Source organism: Oryzias latipes, chromosome 4 (assembly GCF_002234675.1).
Source record: "Oryzias latipes chromosome 4, ASM223467v1".
In the NCBI taxonomy this organism is placed as follows: Eukaryota; Metazoa; Chordata; class Actinopteri; order Beloniformes; family Adrianichthyidae; genus Oryzias; species Oryzias latipes.
Window position 1 is genome coordinate 24,558,054 of NC_019862.2, and position 22,604 is coordinate 24,580,657.

Genomic DNA, 22,604 nt, shown 5'->3' on the forward strand with positions numbered 1-22,604 from the left:
GATGATTATGGGCGTTCCCGGGTAAAGCTGTACGTTGATTGGTTAGAGGGTAACAACAAAAGGATGAGATTCCAGAGGACAAAGATTGTTTATGAGAAAGATGACTGCCTACAACAAGAAAAAACAAAGTAAGATTTTCCGTCTGGGTGGTGGGCGTTGTCCTGATGGGATTCAAATTGTTTAATAAAATAATAAAAACAATTAATAATAACAACAATTATAGACCTGATTGACTTGATAAACTAAAATAAAAAGCAAAAATATTTTAATAAAAATAAAACTACATATAGTGAATGATTGTAAGGCAAAAATTAGCACATTTAAAACGTGAATACTTCTACAAAACAAGGATACATAGACATAGGATACATAGGACTGTAGACTGTATAAGAAACTCTTTTATGAAGTCAATGTACCAGCCAGTCATCAAAAAAAAACTTTTTAATTATGCCTAGAAACATACACTCGGTGATTAATTTTGACAACTTATTAATCATTTATTTCTTGTTTGGTCATATGTTAATATAGTTTTATGTTTAAAATTATATATGTAAAAGAAAAAATGTACTCTGCAACAGCAGTTATTATTTATTTAAATTCCACATCCAAATATTTCAACAATAACCTTTAAAATGACCATGTTCCAATCTGACCTGAAAAGCAGTTTGACTGAGAAACGCCCGCTGAGGTCTTTGTCTGCTGATCAGGTTTCTTTCTCTCTGCTGGACTTGTGTTGTGTAACAAGTTGATGAATAATTCCTCTACAGTGCTGATTTTTAGGAAATGAGTCCATGTGCTTGGAGGTGATTCACTCACAAATAATTCAGCAGATGCAAACTAAATGTAGATTTTTTTTGGACAATTCTCACACATTTTTTTATTCCCAAAGGGTTGGTTTTTTAGTATGAGGCCTGTACAGTTAAACAGTGTTGTCAGATAAAGTTGCTAACTCCCACTAAAGATTTTAAGAAATTGATTGGCATTCAGATGTATTAGGAATAACCTTGTAGATTATATCTGCTGTTTACTTATCTGACAGAAAAAAATCATGAAGAATTTTAAAAATGTTACCATCTAACAAGATGTTCCTTTCATAATCTATATTTGACTTTGTCAGGTTATTTTCATTTATCCTCATTAAAGGGTTTTTATAAGTCATACTCTTGCTGCCTTGTTGTGCTGTATAGGGAAGATGTTTTCCTTTCCTCTTTTTTGTTTTGGGTTTGAAGTATTCTCTGTGGGGGAAAAAAACAAGTGTATACACTTCTGAATTAAAGTCTAATGCACTCTGGTTCACAAAAAATGGTGTACTGTCTGTTGTTTGAGTGGATGTAATTTTCTTGTTTTGTACTCTAAAAACATTTATAGGTTGAATTAATTTTATTGGCGATGATTTGGCTAATATTAGATTTAGTCCTGTATGCCTCTGGGTATGACAATGGCGTTGTTTTCTTATTGCATTAATTATATTGTCGGTTTTTATCTTCTCCTCATGTTCGACAAATTATTATTACTATTATTATTGTTAACGTTGGTTTTATTATTATTATTATTAGTAGTAGTAGTACTACTAGTACTAGTAGTAGTAGTAGTAAATTTCAAAATTGTTATTTCCACGTCACTCTTGTGAGTTCCACTCCACACCACTTGGGGCGATAGTTTACCAGCGAAAACAGAAGAAACAAAGGAGTAAACTCGTCTCCCATTGGTCTGGCGGACAGAAAAGCAATCTTCTCATTGGCTAACTGAGCTGCCCCGCCATTGAAGCCCGTAAACAGCGCCAAACCAAACACTGCCCAACTTTTGTTTGTTTTTTTGTCAACTGGTTTTCTGGTTAAATGTAGCAAGTTGAGCCTGTCAATGAGTTAAGAAAAACAGTTTAAGAGGCCGTGACTTTATATCCCGGTAACCATAGTGACGTGTAGAAGCTCGTCTCGTGAGTGAAGCAAACCCGGCGGGACACACACACACAGATGTTTGACTGAGGCGATGGCGAACGTTGGGAGCTAACGTCAGCGTCTTCGCTCTGTTCTCACCGCTCCTTTCTGAAGGCTCCGGCAGGAATGAGTTGTCCAGTGAAGCTCCAGGCTCTGCCCAGCAGTGTCTTCGATAAGATTGTTACGCCGGAAAATATGCGAGTTAGGTGAGTGAAGCGCTAGCAAAAAACATGCTAACCTTTAGCAAACTCATACTATATTCAAGTACTACAAGTAAAGCAGTATACTTACAGTTTACCTTATTCTATTTATATATTGTACATTTAAAATCAATCCAGTTAGTATACTTTTTATAGTACACATAGTCAATAGTAGACTTGCAGTACTTATACTCAAGTATACCACTTAAAACAACTTCAATAAGTGTTCTACTTTTTGCTATAAGGGACATAGGAACTGTTGAGATCATTGATACTAAATGATAGACCTAAGGTGTTCATAGAACATTAAATGTTACTAGATAATTTAAAAAGCAGTTTATAGAACCCAAACTCTTCCTGTAGAATGGTCATACCAAGACAAGAAGTGTATTCAAGTTCTTGAACACTGAAGTTATGAACTGATATATCTTGTTTTTTATTAAGCAGCTCCAATCACAAACTCCTGATCTTCTCTTGTTACTCAGATCCTCTGTGAGTTCACTCTCCCAGCTGAGTTTCCCTAAATCCAGATCAGCTCTGTGGGACGGTACACCTGCCGGAGAAAAACTCAACCTCCAGCTGTGCTCCCACAGGTAAGCACACACCTGACTGAGAGCCAGAAGTCTTGCTTGTTTATAGGTGAACAAATACTTTTTTCCACCTTAATTTGCACACAAAAAAATTATTTAAAAATCAGACGATGTGATTTTCTGGATCTTCTCATTTTGTCTTTCATTGTTGAGGTATACCTATCTAACTTTCATAATTGGTACTTGTTTACCCCACAGTAATCATAGTTAAAAGACTGAAAATAGATCAAAATATGATCGGAGTGGGAAGTATGACTCCTGTTTTACATGTGTTTATATATCCAAACGCTACACTGTCTGAGATCTATTCGTCCACTTTTTAATACACTTTAAAAATGTCAACAGATTGGTTTTAAACAAAGCTCTTTTTTTTTTTAAATTGTCTGAAGCGCCGGTATCTGAAAGTAGGACCCTCAAAATGTTCCTGAATGCATTCAGAAGCAGTTTAGAAGTTTGATGTCAGCGATATTTTACCCTCATCCAGCGTCGAGGGTCCCTGACAGGAGACTGTGTTTCTCTGCAGGAAGCTTCATCTGGTGCTGCAGGAAAAAACTCTGCGTTTGGCTCAGCGGCATGCCCGCCACAGCAACAAACCCAGCCTTCACTTTTTCCTCTTGGGATCAGTGTCAGTTGATGCAGGTCGGACCTCGCCTTCATGTTTGTTCTGAAGACAGACGGGTTCTGTGTTTAGTGGTGTTTAAATCCAGCGGTCTGTTGTCTTCGCTCTAGATGAAGAGGGCATCACAGTCACTTTGGACCGCTTCGATCCTGGCCGGGATCAGGGTGGAGGCTCAGGCCCGGTTCCATCAACCGTTCTTCCCGGTGATGTTGCGGTTCCCTGCTTGTTCTCCGATCGACCGGAGCCGATGCCTGAAGCTGTCATCCATTCAGAGACGGAGTTTCATCAGTGCTTCAAAGTAAGCAGATAGTTGTCCCTCCTTCACCCCCGTGTGCTTTTTTAAAATTTTGATCTCATATATTCTCTTTTTATTTCATCTTGTGCTTCAAAACATATTCCAAAGTAATCTAAAAATAAATTATATTTATTTAAAATTCAAAAATATTCTCCATCTTTTTGAAATATTCATTTGAAACAACTTTCTAATCAGGCTATTAGAAAGTTTTCTGCTTTTTTTAAATCTTAAAGTGCTGCAGACAAACGAACACAAAGAAAATGAAGAACATAAGCAAAGAAATGAGAGACAGGATGGAATTAGAAAACTGAGTGATTGCATTTGGATTGGCATCTGTCTGGTACAACTCCTCTGGGTGGCGCTGTTTCAGGTGCTGCAGCATGCAGTAAGCTGCAGGCAGACTCTGGATCTGTCTCAGTTGCTAAAGATCCGAGCTCGAATCATCTGCTCGCATCAGTCCGATGCCGCTGTCTTTAGTCTCAGTTGGCTGGCCGTCTGTCCAGCCATGAGCGTCGACATCCAGCCAGTCCGACCCCTTCCCATCATCCCCACGGCTCTACTGAGGAGTCTGACCGGCGCTGGCCGGCCCGCGCAGCATTCTAGCCACCAGAGAGGGTGAGTCCTCTTCAGAGATCACGCTGCATCTGTTGGACCTGTCACGGTTTTCCTCTGACGGCCCGCGTTCCAAACAGATTTCTGACCATGGACCAAACCCGGAAGCTGGTCCTTCTACTTGAGTCCGATCCCAAAGCCTCCAGCCTGCCGCTTGTTGGACTGTAAGCTGCCATGTTCTCTGTTTTTCTGATTCGCAGTGTTGATTGTTCATTTAACAGGAAGTTATTGAGTGTGCAGAGGTGGAAGCATCTAAAATACAGAAGAAACAAGTGCAGCTCAAACATCTAAACAGTTTTTCAAATGATTTAAAGGTTTTTACAATAAAATCGATAATTGAAGGCACTGGTAACAAATGACTGTTTGATTTAATGTTTCAAACCAATATGTTGCCATAATTGAAAACATTGCATGTGTCAAATTAAACTTAATAAAGCTATCACCCTAAAACAATGCTTTTACTTCATGTTATTAACTTTGTGATCATTTGCTTGGCTTTCTCATCCTGTGTCAGGTGGATGAGTGGGATCACCCACGTCTACAACCCTCAGGTGTGGGTGTGCAGCCTGAGGTTTATGTTTGGCGCCAGTCTCCAGGACCGGTGAGGGCGGCTGCAGAAACCGCTGCGTTTGAAAGACGTCAAAGTGTGTGTCCCCACCAACCGTCTGCTGTGTTCCAGGGTGCTGTCGGAGAGCGGCTGCTTCCTGCTCGTTGTGTTTGGCTCCACCCACAGAGCTCCACAGTTCTTCCAGTGTCGAGGCTCCAGAACTGGACCGCAGCTGGAATGTCAGATTCTAACCAGCACTCAGTCTGTGACACTGTACCAGGTAACGACACACGGCGGGTCAGATGAGGTTACTGCTGTGTTCTGTTTAATTCTGCTACAAAAATGTGAGAAACGCGTGAACTTTGAACAATTTTGTCTTCCACCACCTTTCTTTGGAAGGCAAAGGGAGTCAGTCGAAAAGTAGCTGAATTGTTTAAAAACAAATTTTCAAAGCAAATTTTTAATTTTATGTGAAAAGTTTAAAAAAGTTTAAAGGTTTAAAGGATTAGAACAATGCAAAATTACTTTTTAAAAAAGTAAATTGTGAAACTGCTGTTCTGCCTAAAGCAGGGCTGCTGATTCTTGGTCCTTGAGATCTACCACCCTGACTGTTGGAGCGGGTCTTTAAATCATTGTATTTCATTCCAAATTAAAATCAGAAGTCTATGATAGGACAATTGAAAAAAGGCAAAAATAGGAAAGTTTACTAAACTGAATAGAAACTTTCTGGAATGTTGCTGACTGAACATGTGACGCCATAGTGGAGATGTTTGGAACATCACATTGACATAAATGTGGTTCATAAAGTGTGTGGTAAGATTTTAGCACAAGCTTGGCTCAAATAGAGAGATGTGCAGAAATCAATGTATACAATCCTCAACGAACGGATGGAATTGTGTACAGCTGCTCAGTGGGCTGCCATGGGACTGAAAGGTTGTGAGTTTAAATCCAGGCCGACTCTTAATGTTGACTCCCTGGATTGGGGGGTTAGACCACCAAATGGTTCCCTAGTGTGGCGGTGTCTGCAGCTCACAGCTCCTTCAGGGAATAAGTCAAAAGCAGAGAACAAATTTCACACACGTAGCTGATGGGACTGTAATCATTTTTTTTTTACTTTAGCAGGTGGTTCCAGCGGATGGTCGGGTTCTGCGCTGTGAGCTGGGTTCAGAGGTTCACAGCAGACAGGCAGAGGTCTTCAGAGCAGCTCAGCGTTCCTTCAGCAGGTCTGAACTTTCACCGTTATGTGGCAGATCAGCACCGTCTTAAAGCGATGGTCCAGCTCACCATTCTGTGTCCCCAGCTCGCCCCCACCAGCAGCCGGGCTCTCTGTAAGTGATCAGGACTCTGGAGTGGAAGATGAGGACCTGTCGCCCCGGCCGTCTCCGAACCCCCACCTACCTGCTCCACAGGTCAGGGGTCAGCTTGTCTGGAATTCTCTCTGTACTTTCTATTCCCCACCAAATCTCCAGTTTTGCTGCTTTTACCTTGAAATCTGTGATATTGTAATTAAGTTCAACAAAGTCCAACTGAACTTAGTGATTTCTTTTGTCTTCTGCTGAGTCTATGAGTAAAAGCGTTTTCTCCTCTTCACCTCCTCATCCTTGGTGTTTGTCGTCTCAGACTCGCAGGGTGCAGCCGTCTGTCCCAGAACTCTCTCTGCTTGTCGACGGCAGCTTCTCCTTCAACCAGAACAAGGAGCCTGACCCCGCCCCCAGACCGTTTCCACTTGAGAGCAAGACCACTGCTCCTGCCACCTCCTCCTTGGCCTCTACTTCTGCTCCACACCTCCACAGCACTCCGAACTCAAACATTCACCAGCCGTGCACTTGTTGTTCCACCCACGCCTACAGCTGCACCTCCATCCACCCCTCCCCAACCCTTCCTCCTGCAGCTCCAACTCCTTCCCATCTTCAAACTTCTCCTAAAGTTTCTTCTGCTCCATCTCCTTCCACCCCCCATCAAAAACCAGTTTGTTCCCGCCCTGTATTTCAACGCCCTCCGGCCTATCAGCTCACTCCTCCACCCATGGAGTCGAACTGTCCTCGTCCTCAATCCCATCAGCAAACTCATCCTCCTCCTAACCACTACTCTGCAGTGCCTCAGACATCCTCCCATCATCACTCTCCTCCTCCTCTTCATCAACCTCTTCCAGGTCCTTCCCTCCTTTCCTCCAACCAGAAAGCTCTTCACCCGTCCCCCTGTTCTCCTCCTCCTCCTGCCTTCACCAGCCAACATGTCTTTCCATCCCATTCTATTCCTGCGCCTCCTCTACCCTCTTCCAGCTGCTCCAATTCTGTTGCCCCACCCTCCCACACTTCTCCTCCCTCCCCTTGTCCTGCTGCTCCTCTCTCCTGCCTCCCTCCTGCTCCTCCCTGCCACTGCTGCCCCCATCCTCCTCTCTCTAACCCAGCACTAGGAGCAGACTCCCTGTCTCCCTCTTGGCTCCCACGCCCCGCCTGTGTGAATCGATGCTGTGATTTGATGTCGGGCGTCGCTCCATCAGACGCCTACCAGCTGCTCCTCCACCAGGACCGCCAGCTGCGCCTCCTACAGGCTCAGGTTTGAGTCTCAGCTTGTTACATCAAACAGCAACATGAGCAAAGAATAAAGAGAAGAACATTTATGAAATAACCTGACAGGCTGCTCGGTAAAAATGTCAGTCTAAGCCAGCAGGGGGCAGAACTGATCAGGTTTGTAAAACTTTTTTCTTTTAGGACCCCTGAAGTCAGTTTGAACCGAAGATCTGCAGAAGCTGTAAAAACAGGAATCTTTTAAAGCTTTCTTTTAGATGTTTCCGTTTCATAAAGTAAGGTTAGAGAAGCAGATCAGCAAAAGTGTGAAAATGGACCATCATGCACTGCAGCAGCAGCTCTTTCCTGTGATTGAAACATGCAGATTTCAGCTTGGGTCTCAATTCCTACCATTTGTCGTTGGGGTGCAGGTCCAGATGCTGCTGGAAGCTCAAAAGAAACTGCAGGTCAACACTCAGACGTCCAGAAGCACGACCAGCGTCGCCGTGGAGACAGGTGAGTGTTTCCTGGCCAACTGCATCACCTGACCGAAGGGGCTGGGTGGTTCTCATCACACTGCTGTCTTCAGGTGCCAGTCTGTTCTGGGGGAGCGGTCCTGAACAGCCTCCCTCTCATCGGGATAACCCCTCCTCCCCACCCAAACTGCCCACCCCATCATCATCATCATCCAGCTCCCCAACCTCATCACATGACCCCTGTGAGAGGAGAGCTGTGGGAGGAGCTGAGAATGGTGACATCACAAGTCAGGAAGCACCGTCCTCCCCTCTAGTTCAGCACAGGTGAGTGAACTGCTTTGCCTTCATTTGATCGCTGTAGTTCAGCAAACACAACTAAATAGAGGAATTACAATTAGGCCTTTGATGTAAGGCTTTTGGGCTTATGTAAGGTTTTTTTTATCCCCTGTCATCACGAAAGGCTCTCTGCAAAGAAATTCTATTTAAAATTTAAACTTCAGCAGTGATCCATCCATCATTTATTCTGGATTTTTGAAGGAAGTTTTTGTGTTTTAATGGAAATACAAGCTTTAAAAAACCTGAAAAATTTGTTTTATTGTGTTTGAACAGACAGTAAAGTATTCAACCAAATGATGATCTCCAAAACGGATGATCTTACAAACATCACAGGAGAAAACTTATCTTCAAGCAAAGCAGAAATGTTTTGAAGGAAATGAGTCATAAAGTTTTGAAAATGTTGTAGTCTTTGAAAATGAATGATTTTCTTCTCTGTTCAGCCTCAGTGGTTTACAGAGTCCAGTTCTGGGAGAAAGTGTCAGCATGTATGCACCCAGAGACGAGCAGCAGAGCTTCTACAAGAACCTCATGGTACTGCATCTTTTCAGACACTTTAATGCTCAGAACCAGGCGGATCAAGTCTGAGTTTGTTTCTGACTGACAAATATTTTTTTAAGGATTTTCCATGTTTTGCAGTATAACTGTTCTTATTTGTGCATCATGATTGTGTTTTTGTGGAGGAAATCCCTGATCCCCGTTTGTTCTCAGACTCAGCTCCACAGTCGGCTCCAGGAATCAGACGACAAACAGGAAGTGGAGGAAGATTCCAGGAGGAAGAGTCAGCCCTCCTCTGACCACTCCCACTCTTCCTCATCGGCCTCCTCATCCTCATCCCAGAAGAAAAAGCTGCAGCTTCGGGAAAGAGACCCGGTGGTCACAGCCACCGTTCGGCAGCTGCAGCAGCTTGGAGTGGAGGTGGACGAGGCAGACTTGATAGAGTCTGACAAAAACAGGCTCAAAGCCGTTCAGAGCGCCAGGTACTGAATTCAACTGAAGACTCAAAAACACCTTTTAAAAAGTTTACTAGGAAGTTAAATACAAAGGGTTGGTTAGGCTTAAAAAAAACGAATTGGCTTTATATTTATTCTTTTTTTTCTCTCAACGGGGATTGCAAGAGGAATAACAAGTTGCCAACAAGGAACTTTAGTCTCAGTTCATTTTCAATCTTTCCTACTCTGATCATCTTTTGATCTATCGTAACAGCATTTCTAGTGGTCTTTTAATTATGAATTTGCCATTTTTAGTCTAAATCAATTTTAAGAGTGTAGAGTGACTGGAGTTCATCAGAAAATTCACTTCTGAGTTGTGGGCTGGACCATTGACACTTAGTAACCCCATCCCCCTCTCTTTCATCCATCTGTTGACCTGTTCTCCTGCTAGCTTACAGCCCCTCACTACCCCAGGCTAACATTAGCAGTGCAACAAAAATGGTGGAAATTTTTGAGCCAGGTGCTAACTACTTAAGCAGAACAAAGACACACATGGATCTAGTTGTCTACATGTGGATGCATCAGAATAGAGCAGAGCAGGGGGCTCGGGGGCTGCTAGAGTCACTTGTACGTCACACTTTTTCCAATGGAATTTTTTTGTCTGCTCCTGATTCACAACGATTTGAGTAAATAAATACTCAGAAATGCAACTTTAAGTTTAATTTTCTTTTTATGTGTGTCCTCCATCATCACAAAACACCATCAGAATGGGTCTTTAAGTAAATTACATTAATAAAGAGATTTTTCTGACATGCTTTAGCTTGAGTAAGTCCTGTAAATAGCATAACATAGCTGTGCATGAACAAAAGAGGCTGGTTTTAAGACAAAGAAGAAATCACGAGACAAACCGTTTCTAACAATTAAGAACATTTTATAGAAACCACATCAAAAACTAGTGATGAAGCACCTTTGTCCTAAACATGATTCAAAGCTCCGAGGCTTCAGTCCAACCCAGAACAAGAACGTCTTAGCCGTAGTCACAACTGCCCCTACGGGTGGATAGTGGCTGTCTGCAGGTGAGAAAAGGGCAAATCTGTACGGGGCAAGCAGGTGGTCTTGAAGGACATATCAAGGTTGTAGACCACTCAGTGAGCCTGCAGACCGAAAATGTTGGTGCACATTTTGTTTTTTTACGGGCGACAGTTCATAGCAAACAAACGTCACATAAGGCAGGCGAGAAACAAGCACGTCGTTTGGATTCTTCATTTATTCAGCCCCCCGAGGCCGTTAGTGCTGTTCATGTGATAAGGGTGCCTCTGCACAGGAGGTCCACAAGGACGCAGAACAACTGAAAAAGACCCATGAAACTGCGAAAAGTGAATGTGGGAGACTGCTGAAATGATAATATTATTAACAAAAAGATGTTTAAGTTTAGTATGTTTTTACATGTGTCGTTGTAGCAGTTATTTTTTCCTCAAATCTTCTAGAATCCTAAACTGCATGTTAAAGTTTTGCCACTTTATAGTAGAAACACTAAATGAACCGATGTGAAGCACAGATGTTGCAGTTCGATCCCTGATGTGCTTGATGTGGTTCCTGGTTGTTCCCAGCGTGCTGGCGAGCATCAACCCGGCGGCGGTCGTCTCCAGGCTGAGGGTGTCCGAGCCAACAGCCAGCGCCCTCTGCCCTGGCGGAAGTGTGGATCTAAGTCTGGAGGCCAACGCCATCGCACTGCGTTACCTGAGCGACTCCCAACTCAGCAGGCTGTCTCTGGGAGGCCACACCCCCCAGCATATACCCACACTCTCCTCCAACGACTCTCTGCTGTCTCCTAGCAACATGTCTCTGGCCACCAGAAAGTACATGAGGAGGTATGGGCTCATAGAGGAGGAGGGCAGCGAGGAGGAAGAGGAGGACAACAGGGTTCAGAAGGTTTCAGCTCGCCGGCCGCTGACGGCTAAGCTCCTCCCACAGAGCCAGGTCATCCGGGACCTGCGGCCAAAAATGCAACTTTTAACCGTTAGCAAACAAAACGCGGACGACAAGGAGAACTTCTCGGGAAGAAGAACCGCTTTGATCCGGGCGGAGAACCAACAACCAGAGGGCTCAGTGGGCAACATCCTGGACCTGAGCCGCCTCAGACAGCTCCCCAAACTCTTCTGACCCTCAGCTGTCTCATCCTGTGGCTGTGCTGTGAATGGACCCTCTAGTTCCTCCAGTGGACCTGTATTCTCACTTTATGAAATGTTTTTGTATTTCTCCTTTTTCTGTGAAATGTTTTTTATATCTGTAAATACGCGTGTGAAGCACATGAAATAAACTTTTGATTTTAAGGAAAAGTAATTCTAAATGGTTATTGATCAAAATGTTGTGTTCATGTTTTTCGCGTCTTCTTTTTTTTTACATTTTATTTTGTTCATAAAATTTCATAAATGAATTTAATCACATTTATGAAATTCCAAAAGTATTTTGTCTACAGTAAATCATATGTTTGTTATAATGCAACTGGTTTTAGCCGTTTAATGTGTATTTTATTAGATTATCCAACAAATTTAGGATCATTGTTATGCAGATTTCTAAATTTGCTAACATTAAGTCTTTTTTTTCATTAATTAAATAGTAAAGGGCTTTTTGAGCTTGACATTTACGTAATAGCTGCAGAATTCTTGAATAGAAAATAAAGCAAGAAAATCAAAAGCATTTTTTTAACCGGTCTGTAACTTTGCCCATGTTTTTTTTTTTTGGTGAAGTACTTAACATGGGAATGGGACTCAATAGAATATTTCTTTTCTTCTAAACTAGTCTCCAGTGGCCATTTACAGAATTGCAACATTTCCTAAACGTCCTAAAACCCAAATAACAGGAATGCAAGGGATGTTGGATTATCTTTACAAATATTTTTTTCATTGTACTAAATGCACTTTTTGGATTAATAACTAACATCGTTTTTATTTTACATCATTAAAAAGTCAGTAAAAAATCAAACTAATATAAATGATATTTATTGAAAGATGTGAGTCTAAAAAGTCTTATCTCATTTTAAATCATTTTGCTTTTTAAAATAATCAAATAGGTATTTGTAAAGAAATCAAGTTCATATGGAAATCCAGGCTTGAATAAGATCTCAGATCACACAAAACAATAAAATAAGAATAAAAACATTGCATTTTTAATCTTGACATGTAGAGAAACTGATTTAAATTCAGAAACGTTTTTTTTACAACTGCATGTTTGTTTAAAATAAAAAGCATTTTTCAAAATTCCTGTTGTGTAGTTCTAATTGTAAACATTGATTTCAATAATTTCAAATAATTTTACATTTTGAATAATTATATTTTCTTTAGTAAATATCAAATAAGTTATAAAAATATATTCAAAAATGTACTTGTATTTAATTTCAACTCAAACAACTACATGTATCCTTTGGTAAAAGAAAGTGATGTTTTGTTTTGTTTTTTTCTCCTATCCCTGCCCGGGTACTGATCATGTGGGGGTGGTTCCCAGTCCTGTTGACTATAGCAGGTCCAGTCATTTCCTGGGATCAAACTCTGAGTTGTTGTTGACCGGCACAGGATCAATGTCTCAAAGGTTGATGTGGTGTTTGAGTGTTCTGCAGGACACTGACCTGAATTCAGCTGAAACTGCACACATTTGAACACACGACCAACTGCTCAGGTAAAGTACTGATTTTTAACTCCTAACAGCGAAAAAACGGCATATTTTGGATGAAGAACAGTTTGCCAGAAGGTGATGTGAGTCCACCAAATGCAGGTGCAGAAAGACAAAATTAGTTCAATGTATGAAAGAAAAATCGATGCACAAAAACAAATCTGACAAAAAGACAAAAGTCATCTTGAACTGTTTATTGATATTCAATATTTTGTCTGTTTTTGTTCATGTTCGTGTGTGAGAAAGTCTTGTAATCAATAGCTCTGACGTTGAGTTTCTTAACAAATTGCTCAAAGTTTTTTTTAAAGTGATCTAATAATTTTTAAAGTAGCCAGGACTAAAAAAAAAAAAAAAAGTAGTCAAGACTTTAATTTCCAAGACATTGACACTGAGATAAATTGCTTTAAAATTCTGATGCTAAAAAAAAATCCAAACTGCCATCTTCGCGAGGACGTTGCAGAAAAAAGATGTTCTGACCAAAAGAGAAAACCTTTTGGACAAAGTATTTTTAAAGAAGTTTGTTGTGGGGAAAATAGCTGCAAAAAATGCCCAATTTTGACTCTAGGACAACTTTCATAAAGGTCAAAGGAAATGTTTACAAACTTTCTTTTTCTTTCCTATATTAATGTGATTAACACATGTACTGACCTTTGTGTATTTACTGAGTGAGTACATGTACATTCAGCTTTATTAACAATATTTTTTGTCTGGTTTCTATGATACATTTTAACAAGGAGTGGAGCTGTGGATTGTGGGTAATGCAGTTTACTCATCTCCAAGGCTGTGACCAAATTCCCTCACAACTAAGAAACGATATAGTGCGGGACTATCTAGTGCCCTGGATTTTAAAGGCAATTTGGACACCAAGCTCACTCTTTTTATTAACAGCAAATATGATGTCACAGATTTCCTGAAGGAAAAACCTAATAAAGTTTATGAAGACTTTATTAAACCACTGTGACGATGAAAACCTTTTAAATGACAAATTGTTGAAACATAATGCATTGTGGTCTGTACTTGCCAATCCAGTGAGCATTGATGCATACTGGATTTTTGCAAAACTTCTGGGAAATTTCTAGGGCACTGAATTTTGGAATTGTAGATTTGGACACCCCGACAAAATGGCAAACGCACTATACAGCGCACTAATCAGTGAGTCATGACTGAGGAAGTTTGGGAACAAGCATAGTGTTGATGAGTTTTTTCCTATATAAAGAGTTCCTTTGAAACTTGTTATTTGGGAAAAACACCAACAATAAAGTGATCAAATGTGTCTTCTAAAAGTCTTCACCTCTGATTGGTCTCTTCTCTAGAATGAGGGCTACTCATTGGCTTTTAGTTTTGGCTTTCCTCCCCTCGATCGTGCTGGCTCAGCATGTGGACATCTGCAACGCCAAACCCAAGGACCTTCCTCTCGAACCACGTTGCAGCTACCGCAGCCCCGATTTGGAGACCCCCGAGGACCACACGCCAGAGCCCAAGGTGGTTCCAGAGTCTACCAACCCAAGGGTGTGGGAGCTGTCCAAGGCCAACAGTCACTTCGCCCTGTCGTTCTACAAACACCTGGCTGTCAGCAGGAAAACCGAGGAGAACATCTTCATGTCGCCCATCAGCATCTCCACCGCCTTTGCCATGACCAAGTTGGGAGCCTGCAACCGAACTCTGGAGCAGATCATGAAGGTTAGCAGGTGGAGCATCGCGATGCAGTTTCATACACTTTTTATCTAGTTTGTCGGTTAACCTTCACGAGAGACACAAAATGTCCTACAGTTACCTCTGTTCCAAAAGATGGCGTAGTCTTTTAGAATTCTTTACAACATTTGAGCTGATCTCATCCGTTAAGTAAGACAATGAACAGTCAGTAGGGTGGATGACATCCATGTTTAAGTGTCTTTTCTAAGCTGCCACAAAAGCATTTTGATCAGAAAACTTAAGAAATGCAAAGGTTTTCTACAACTTCTGGGTGGTGTCTTTGGATCCAATGAGCACCAGACAAATCTGTAGCTGCACTCCTCAATCACATCTTTATTGTGAAATCAAATAGTAGATCTACCTACATTAGACTAATTTCCCCCTCTCATCATATAAATTTTTTTGATCTACAGTATTACAACGAAAACAATTCTGCTGCTTAGGACGTGTTGAAATAGACCCACAGAAAAGTGTTTGTCCTTCAGGTCTTTCAGTTTGACACCATCAAGGAGAAGACGTCTGATCAGGTTCATTTTTTCTTCGCCAAACTGAACTGCCGATTGTACAGAAAGAAAGACGAAACCACAGAGTTGGTCTCTGCCAACCGGCTGTTTGGAGAGAAATCGCTGTTTTTCAACGAGACGTTCCAGAACATCACTGAGATGGTGTATGGAGCCAAACTACTGCCACTCAACTTCAAGGTGAAACGTGTCTTCATCGAGGAAACAACTGAAGCTGCCATTTGTTTTTCAGCTTTAAAGTGGTCTAAAAAAACAAACATGTCACCAGACATGAAACAATGTCATTTCAGTAGTGACTGTGCTTCTGCAGATGTATCCAGAGCAGGCCCGGATCACCATCAACGACTGGATCTCCAACAAGACGGAGAACCGGATCAAAGACACTCTGCCATCAGGAGTGCTGGATTCCAACACGGTTCTGGTTCTTGTCAACACCATCTACTTCAAGGTATTCAAAGTTCTGATAAGTTATTGGTGCAAAAGTAAAAAAAAAAAAAAAAGGGCCAATGGAACCAAACTGATTTTATGCAAATGTTAAGCTGCGTTCACAATGGGCATGTGGTGTGTGTTCAATAATTCAATAATTCAAGAACACAAGTTCTTGAATTCGTATTTAGGTTGTCGTGTTCACACTGGACAAGCAGGGAGGGGCTTCTTCTACCTTTTCTTCTATTTACTAGCTTATGGCTTACAGTTAGAAGAGCCTTGGTGTGAAATTTCTAGGTGATGCAAGTCTCGCCTTTTCTCTCACAGCTCTATTCCGACATATGAAAGACTTGGTATCTTAGAATTCTGGCCAGGCACAAATCCGAATTCCTCCTTCATTATCAGTTTTCAACGGTTGGCACTTGTGTGAATTTAAAAGGATGCCGTCCATACCTCACTAACGAATCGAAGTAACTGATTAGTCAGAGTTCAAAGGGTTCATCTGAAGTGGTAGTTAAAATGCATGTTGCTGAGGGGGTGTAGGTACCATAACCGTTCGGCCTGGAACTTCCGTTCAGCAAAGCAGTTGTCCTCAAAGGGCCAGATATAACTTATACATGTAACTAAATGTACTGAACAATAAACGTGACTACTCCTTAATGTTAAATAACTAATTTATTTATTTATCATAACTTTTTAAAGTGACAATTACAGTTGCATAGAAAGCATATGTATCCTTGTTACTCTAACATAAATCCTTTTTAATTTTGTCCATTTATTAAAACCCACATAACTCCATTAATGAAGAATCAAAGTTTCCAAGTGAATAAAGAAAAATAACATAAAACTGAGCTAGAAAGAACATGTATTACACGTGCAACATTTTACAAAAAAAGGCTGCACACAGCCTTGCATCCAACTGATGGTTTGATGAAAACAATTTGTCTGCATACACACATAAGACCTGCAAACACTGAATAACTACAACAGCAGCTACACATAAAAAATATGTAAACAACTAAAAAAAGAATATTTTAAGAAATTAAAAACTTTTATGCTCTTGCGGGCCACAGGAAGGGACATGGCGGGCCACATTTGGCCCCCGGGCCTTGAGTTTGACACATGTGCACTACGGTAACCCCACTTGGACAAACTATATAGCGTCGAGATCTGCTCGGGCTCTACAAAAATTTTAATTTCACGTTCCGTTTTGTAACCTACAGTTATTTTCCCTCATAAATTGTGTCTGAAAATATTCTTTGAGAATTATTGCCACAATCCGCTTGTCATTCCAGTTTAAGTTCAGCCATGGCTGAAAAAGTTGTTAGCACGGCTAAATGTTTGTCTTCCGGGTCCGCTCTGCCAGTAATAAAGCACTGGGCGCACGGAGTAAAAAACACTATAAGCGGACATAATCATAGCAATAATAAAGGCACATTTATAATCTCGCTTTATGTCGGAGCTGTGTTTGTGTACAACAGACTTCATAATATTTTCTTTTATGGTAGTATCGTAATTTGTCCAGACCAATCACTATCTGACACGTCGTCGGACCAACGTACAGCCAATCACATAATGTGACGTCAGCATTAGTCCCAGGACCCCGAACGGAAGTTCCAGGCCGAACGGTTATGGTACCTACAGCGGTGTGAACGTAGCTTCAACCTACGTTTAAGCTGTAAGCTAAGTTTACACGGAGCATGTTAACCCACTGTGTTCACACTGGTCTGCCAACCTAGTTTAACTTTTAATGAGCATTAATGCCCACAGGTTTGTACAAAGAGTCCAAAAAAGTTCTGAAAAATGTGCATAGTGATGCATGAATGTGAGATTTTAACGTGAAGCCCAAAATATTTGCAAATTGACATAGACCTTTTATTGGAAGTGGTCGCTTGAGTGCATGTTGCCAAGAGCGCACGCAAAGGTGGAAAGTTCAGGTTGGTTTTTTCTAAATTAAAACAAAAGCAGTCTAAGAATTCAACAAATAAACAAAAATCGCTTGTGCTATTTGTTCTTCGAGTAATAACTAAAGACCTGTTTCCTGCCTCTTAGGGTCAGTGGAAGAAAAAGTTCGACAAGAAAGCTGTGTTCTCCTCAGATTTCCAAGTCAGCAGCAGTCACAACTGCCAGGTCAACATGATGTTCCAGGAGTCCAAGTTCAAATATAAATACTTTCCCGATGATGAGGTGCAGGTGCTGGAGATGCCGTACATAGGCGATGACATCACTATGGTGATAATCCTCCCCAGTAGAAACACACCGCTAAATCAGGTAACCACGACGCCATTTTTCCAGCAGCAACAGGAGAAACTTCCAAATGAGACCCAATTAAGAGAACTTCAATAGAAACACAAAGACCAAGACAGATCATCATATTTGACATGTGCTCATATTTATCAAGAGTATTTAAAATTCACTTCGGATTAAAGCACCTTTAAAATGCAGATTGATAAAAAGTGTTCACTCGTTTTTTACCTGTTGGGGGCAGAAACGCATATACTGTTGGCCCAAAAGTCATAAACATTTGTCATTTTTATTTTGTTTTTAAGTTATCATCATCTGTATTCTTTTTTAATTATTCTTCTAGCAATTGATGTTTTTAAGGAATTTCTCACAAACATTTTAAGATATTTTTTAACGTTTTTAGCAAAAATTGTATACAAATATATAACTATAAATACAAATAAACCCAAGCAGTTTTTTTTCATTTGATGATCATTTATCATGGACGGTTGTCATTTTCGATAACCGTCCACGTTCTAGGCCTCATGCTACAGAGGTGTTCCTGTGTGTATTTAGGTGGAGGAGAGCCTGAATTTGAAGAAACTGAACAACTGGTTGGATCAGATGACGGAGACCTCCGTCTCCGTGTCCATCCCTCGCTTCAAGGTGGAGGACAAGTTCAACCTGAAGGAGGTGCTGCAGGAGATTGGACTGACCGACCTGTTCAGCGCTGAAAACGCCAGCCTTCCAGGTGCTTTATCCTGAGGCACATCTTCACTGCCAGTCATAAGTCTTTTTTGAGATCAGAGAAAATAAATTCATTTTTAAAGAAAATTTGGCTTTTTTTATTACAAAAAGTTTGCTAAACACATTTAAAATAAAACACTAGTTTTACTAAGCTTGTCAACTCGGTTCAAGTCATGGCTGGCTCTCAGTATGACTACATTTTCCCACAGTGTTTGTGTGTTATTGCAATTTGCTCTGTTGGAGCATCAACCAAGTTTTAGTTATTGTGGATTTGAGCTCAGAAATATGAACTCTGTGATCAAAACCCTCATCACATTTTACTTGGTTAATGGTACACTACAAAACCTGAGTCTTCAATCTTTCAATTTTCTGTCTTGCAAGAAAAATTATTAAGAACATTTTCAATAGCAAAATAATCTTAGTTTATCTTAAAATAAGAATTCTTGGTACGGCCATTTGTCTTACCCTGTTGGCAGAGTTTTTTTTTTGCATATTTAAGAAAAATCTGCCAATGGGGTAAACTTATTTTACTTTCCTCTAGGGGGCATGTTTCTGTTTTTGCAGTGCAATTGTAAAAAGGAAAATCTTTTAATTTTTACATTTGCCTCCAAAGAGAATATCAATCTGTGCTTCAGTGAAGTCTGTTTGTGCTTCAGGGATCCTGGAGGACGACTCTGATGGGCTCTTCATCTCCGATGCCTACCACAAAGCCTTTTTGGAGGTCAGTCAGATGAATTTTATGTAAAAAACAGCAAATAAGGAACAAAAATAAGGAAAAACTACCTAAAAAGCATGTTTTGTTATAAATAAATGAGCATACGATTCTTCAAACACACCTCTTCAGAAAAGATAAATGACTGACATCACAAATCAAGTCAGCCAAGTTTGTTTGTTTTATGCTAAATTAGCTTTAAAATGCTAACCTGACAGATAAAGGTTTGAAACAGCACAACAAGGATGGAAAAACACAATGTTTCATCTGAAATCTATTAAAAAACTTAACGGATTAAAAATTCAGAATGTGTGAGAGTCTTGATGAAAATCTAAACATTTGTGCATTCAAACTATGTTAGAATATCTTGGCATAATTATATTAAAGTCATACTCAAATCTGCTTTTGATGTATTTTCAAAGCATGCAGTGGTCTTTTAATTATGATTATGTCTTTTTCCAGGAGATAGTTTCTGCAGAGCAGCATGAGTTCATTAGAAATTGAGAAATTAATTGTGGTTGGAACTATTGGCACGGAGTAAGCCCGACCACACTTCCCATTATCCATGTGTTACACTCAACCCCTGTTCTAGCTTACAGCCCCTCTCAACTCCAACCTAGCATTATTGGTGCAACAAAAATGGCGAGCAATATAGCATCAACTTTACTGTTGAGCTCTGATGCCACTCTCTTAATTTAGTAGTAATTCCTAAGAATTTACATTTTTTTTCTTCCAAAACAAACCTCAAAGATTGACTTTAAAAGTAGGTTTGAGTTTAAGCTACCTCAGCTTAGTCCGAGTAATATTGTGAAAATCCTCAAGGTTGATGAATTTCTTTTTATTCTGAAAGATTTGAGTTTGATTTCCAAAAGATTACTAATATTTTCTGGGATTTTTAGCAGTTCAATATTAAACACTAGTGCACGCCCCCGAAGTTTAATGATTCTGACAGGGTTTAAACACTAGTGCACGCCCCCGAAGTTTAATGATTCTGACAGGGTTTATGGATGACTTTAGGACAAACTTAGGAATTCCACCACCGTGCCGTCATGATGTGTAACAGAGCAGCAGTGATGGAGGTTATCATCTGCTTTCAGGTCAATGAAGAGGGCAGTGAGGCGGCGGCTGCCACCGTCGTGCTTGCTGTCGGACGCTCCTTCAACCCTTACCGCGAGGTCTTTCAGGCCGATCGGCCTTTCCTGCTCTTCATCAGAGAGTCGACCATCAACACGCTGCTGTTCAGCGGCCGGGTGGTCAACCCCTGTGATCAGTAAATCCCACTAACAGACACTTCAGCCAGCATCACTACGTGATCACCTGTAAAAAGGTACAGGACAGCTGAAAAGAAGTTTAAAAAAAAAAGAAAATATAGAGTGTAAAGGAATTCTGTGCAAGATGATACAGAGAAAGATTGAAGATACATCTAGAAAGTAGAAAAGCTGAATAAAAGCTGAAATAACATTGAGTACTTTGTATGATGTCGGTTAAATTGGTCACTATACCAAAACAGTTGAAGGAATACGCACTTCTGGTAATCTTTAAGTTGGGTTTATTATGATCATTAAGAGTTATGCAATAACAACATAGTCTGGTTTGATTTGATTGATTTTAAATAAAATTGTTGTTAAACACACAAATTCTGAAGAAGAAAAAAGTTTTTATTATTAAAAGTTTTTGTAGTGTTTTAATGGGAAATATATGAGTGTAAACAATGAACACAACTTGTTTTATTTGAACATTTTTTCTGCCAATTACTGTATATGCAAAGCAGCTAGAACTTAGCATGCCAAAAAATTTGACACAGTGGTGCAGTGGTTAGCCCTCTGAAATGTCCTGGTTCAAATCCCAGCTAGGACCTTTCTTGCATGTTCTCCTCATGCATGTGTGGGTTTTCTCCGGGCACTCCAGCTTCCTCCAAAAAAACACGCTTCATTGGTTGATGTGTGTATCTCAAAAATGTCCCTAAGTGTGAATGTGTGTTGTTTGTGGTCCTGGTGACCTGTTCAGGCTGGACCCCGCCTTCACCAAACAGTGGCTGGGTTAGCGCCAGCAACTCTGTGACTCTGAAGGAGATTCAATGGGTTCTAAATATGGATGGACTGGTTCTTCTCTCATTAAGTTAATAATCAAAAATGGCAACAACAAAAAATAAAAATATGATTTGATCATAAGTCGTCAAGTCCTTTACTTATAATGACTTTGATTTTGTTCAGATGTTGGAATAATCATGGTAAATGATTTTCAGATTAACACTATTCACAACAAGTTAGGGATATTTTTATTTACACGAGTCTTTCTTAATATTTCGTTTAAAATTTAATGAAATATGAATGTAATATGCCATAATGACACCTTGACAGCGACGTCTCATGCTCCTCACAAACCTCATGATGTTGTTCTGAGGCAATGTGTTCCACTCTTCCACAAATGCATCATGCAGTACTGCAGGTCACTATGGAGTGGTGTATGATCATCCAGTCTCTGCTTCAGCTGGTCCCAGACGTGCTCAATGGGGTTCAGGTCATGGGGTCATTGCTGGCCAAACCAAATGAGGCTCTCCCACTTCCTGAAGTTGAGCTGTGACAATTCTGGGACCACATGGTGGAGCATTATCAACCATGAACAGAAAGTTGTAAAAGTGCTGGTAGAATTGGGTTCTAGGATGTCTCTGAGGTAAAAAACATGCAGTGACTGGACCATCTACAATAACCAAATCAGTGTTGCACTGATTGGTGAGAACTGCCCAAACTGTCCTCCACCAAACTGAACCCTGGGGTCCATGTTGATCTCAGTACGTCACTCATCTTCCCTTCACCAAACAACCATATTTGTGCACGGTGACCCGACAGTGAACAGGACGGTAGACCAATGCTACATTGTCCAGTTCACACGGTCTTCTGCCCACTGCAAACATTCATAGAAGTGTTTTGCTGTCTGTGGATTCACCTGCAACAGTCATCTGGCATTCAAGTCAAAGTGGGTTGTGAATGGTTTGTCTGGAAACCGTAGTACCCCTCACATCTGGGAAACAGGCTGGCAGCTGTCTGGTACACCATGTCTGAGTGCAGAGGTTGTTAGGTACTGGTCATGGTTGTGGTCATGACACTGGCGGGCGGGACTCCACTCCTGGTTCCATCACAAATTGACAGTAGTTCTGTGTCTTGATGCAAGTCTGCTGATGACACTGATGACCAAGTTGACCTACAACATCTGACTGTCTATTACCAACGTGAAGGCGCAGTGTGACCCGGTGCTGCTGCTCCTCTGTTACGTGACATTGTGTGTTCATGGCTGTTTGAATGATGAACATGGATTGACTTACTGGCAAAATCTGCGTTTCATACTAACAGAATGCTGCAATTAATGCCACAATGAAAAGGTTTTTCTTTTAAAATGTTTTGGTTAAGTATGACACACTGAACAAAATAAGACCATTGTGTGGAAAACTCAAAATAAGGTGTCTATCACCTCAATGCAAATACCTCCTTATCCCAAAAATCTGTGAAGTGAAACAAACACTTTAGACGACATCCCCTGAGTTTTACAGTATCACTATCTTATTG

The 22,604-nt window shown here is 40.7% G+C and overlaps 2 protein-coding genes across 4 annotated transcripts; both read left to right on the plus strand.

Annotated features, from left to right (window-relative positions):
• Positions 1–1,728: 1,728 nt before the first annotated feature.
• Positions 1,729–11,386, plus strand: stil (STIL, centriolar assembly protein). Of its 3 annotated transcripts, XM_020702587.2 has the most exons (17): positions 1,730–1,936; positions 2,052–2,143; positions 2,623–2,730; positions 3,251–3,366; positions 3,457–3,644; positions 4,012–4,256; positions 4,334–4,417; positions 4,768–4,854; positions 4,933–5,080; positions 5,920–6,023; positions 6,101–6,209; positions 6,421–7,359; positions 7,742–7,826; positions 7,900–8,110; positions 8,563–8,653; positions 8,831–9,099; positions 10,662–11,386. In XM_020702587.2, the coding sequence occupies exons 2-17, from the start codon at positions 2,064–2,066 to the stop codon at positions 11,212–11,214; spliced, it is 3,417 nt and encodes a 1,138-aa protein (XP_020558246.1). In that variant the 5' UTR covers positions 1,730–1,936; positions 2,052–2,063; the 3' UTR covers positions 11,215–11,386. The 3 variants fall into 3 exon arrangements, with proteins under 3 accessions (XP_011472631.1, XP_020558246.1, XP_004068308.1); XM_011474329.3 differs by having other exon boundaries at positions 1,729–2,143; positions 5,923–6,023; XM_004068260.4 differs by having other exon boundaries at positions 1,730–2,143.
• A 1,053-nt stretch (positions 11,387–12,439) lies between these two features.
• On the plus strand, positions 12,440–20,506 carry serpinc1 (serpin family C member 1). The gene is made up of 8 exons (XM_004068159.3): positions 12,440–12,726; positions 14,034–14,400; positions 14,898–15,113; positions 15,244–15,381; positions 17,412–17,630; positions 18,159–18,333; positions 18,986–19,050; positions 20,139–20,506. The coding sequence occupies exons 2-8, from the start codon at positions 14,035–14,037 to the stop codon at positions 20,313–20,315; spliced, it is 1,356 nt and encodes a 451-aa protein (XP_004068207.1). The 5' UTR covers positions 12,440–12,726; position 14,034; the 3' UTR covers positions 20,316–20,506.
• Positions 20,507–22,604: the final 2,098 nt, after the last annotated feature.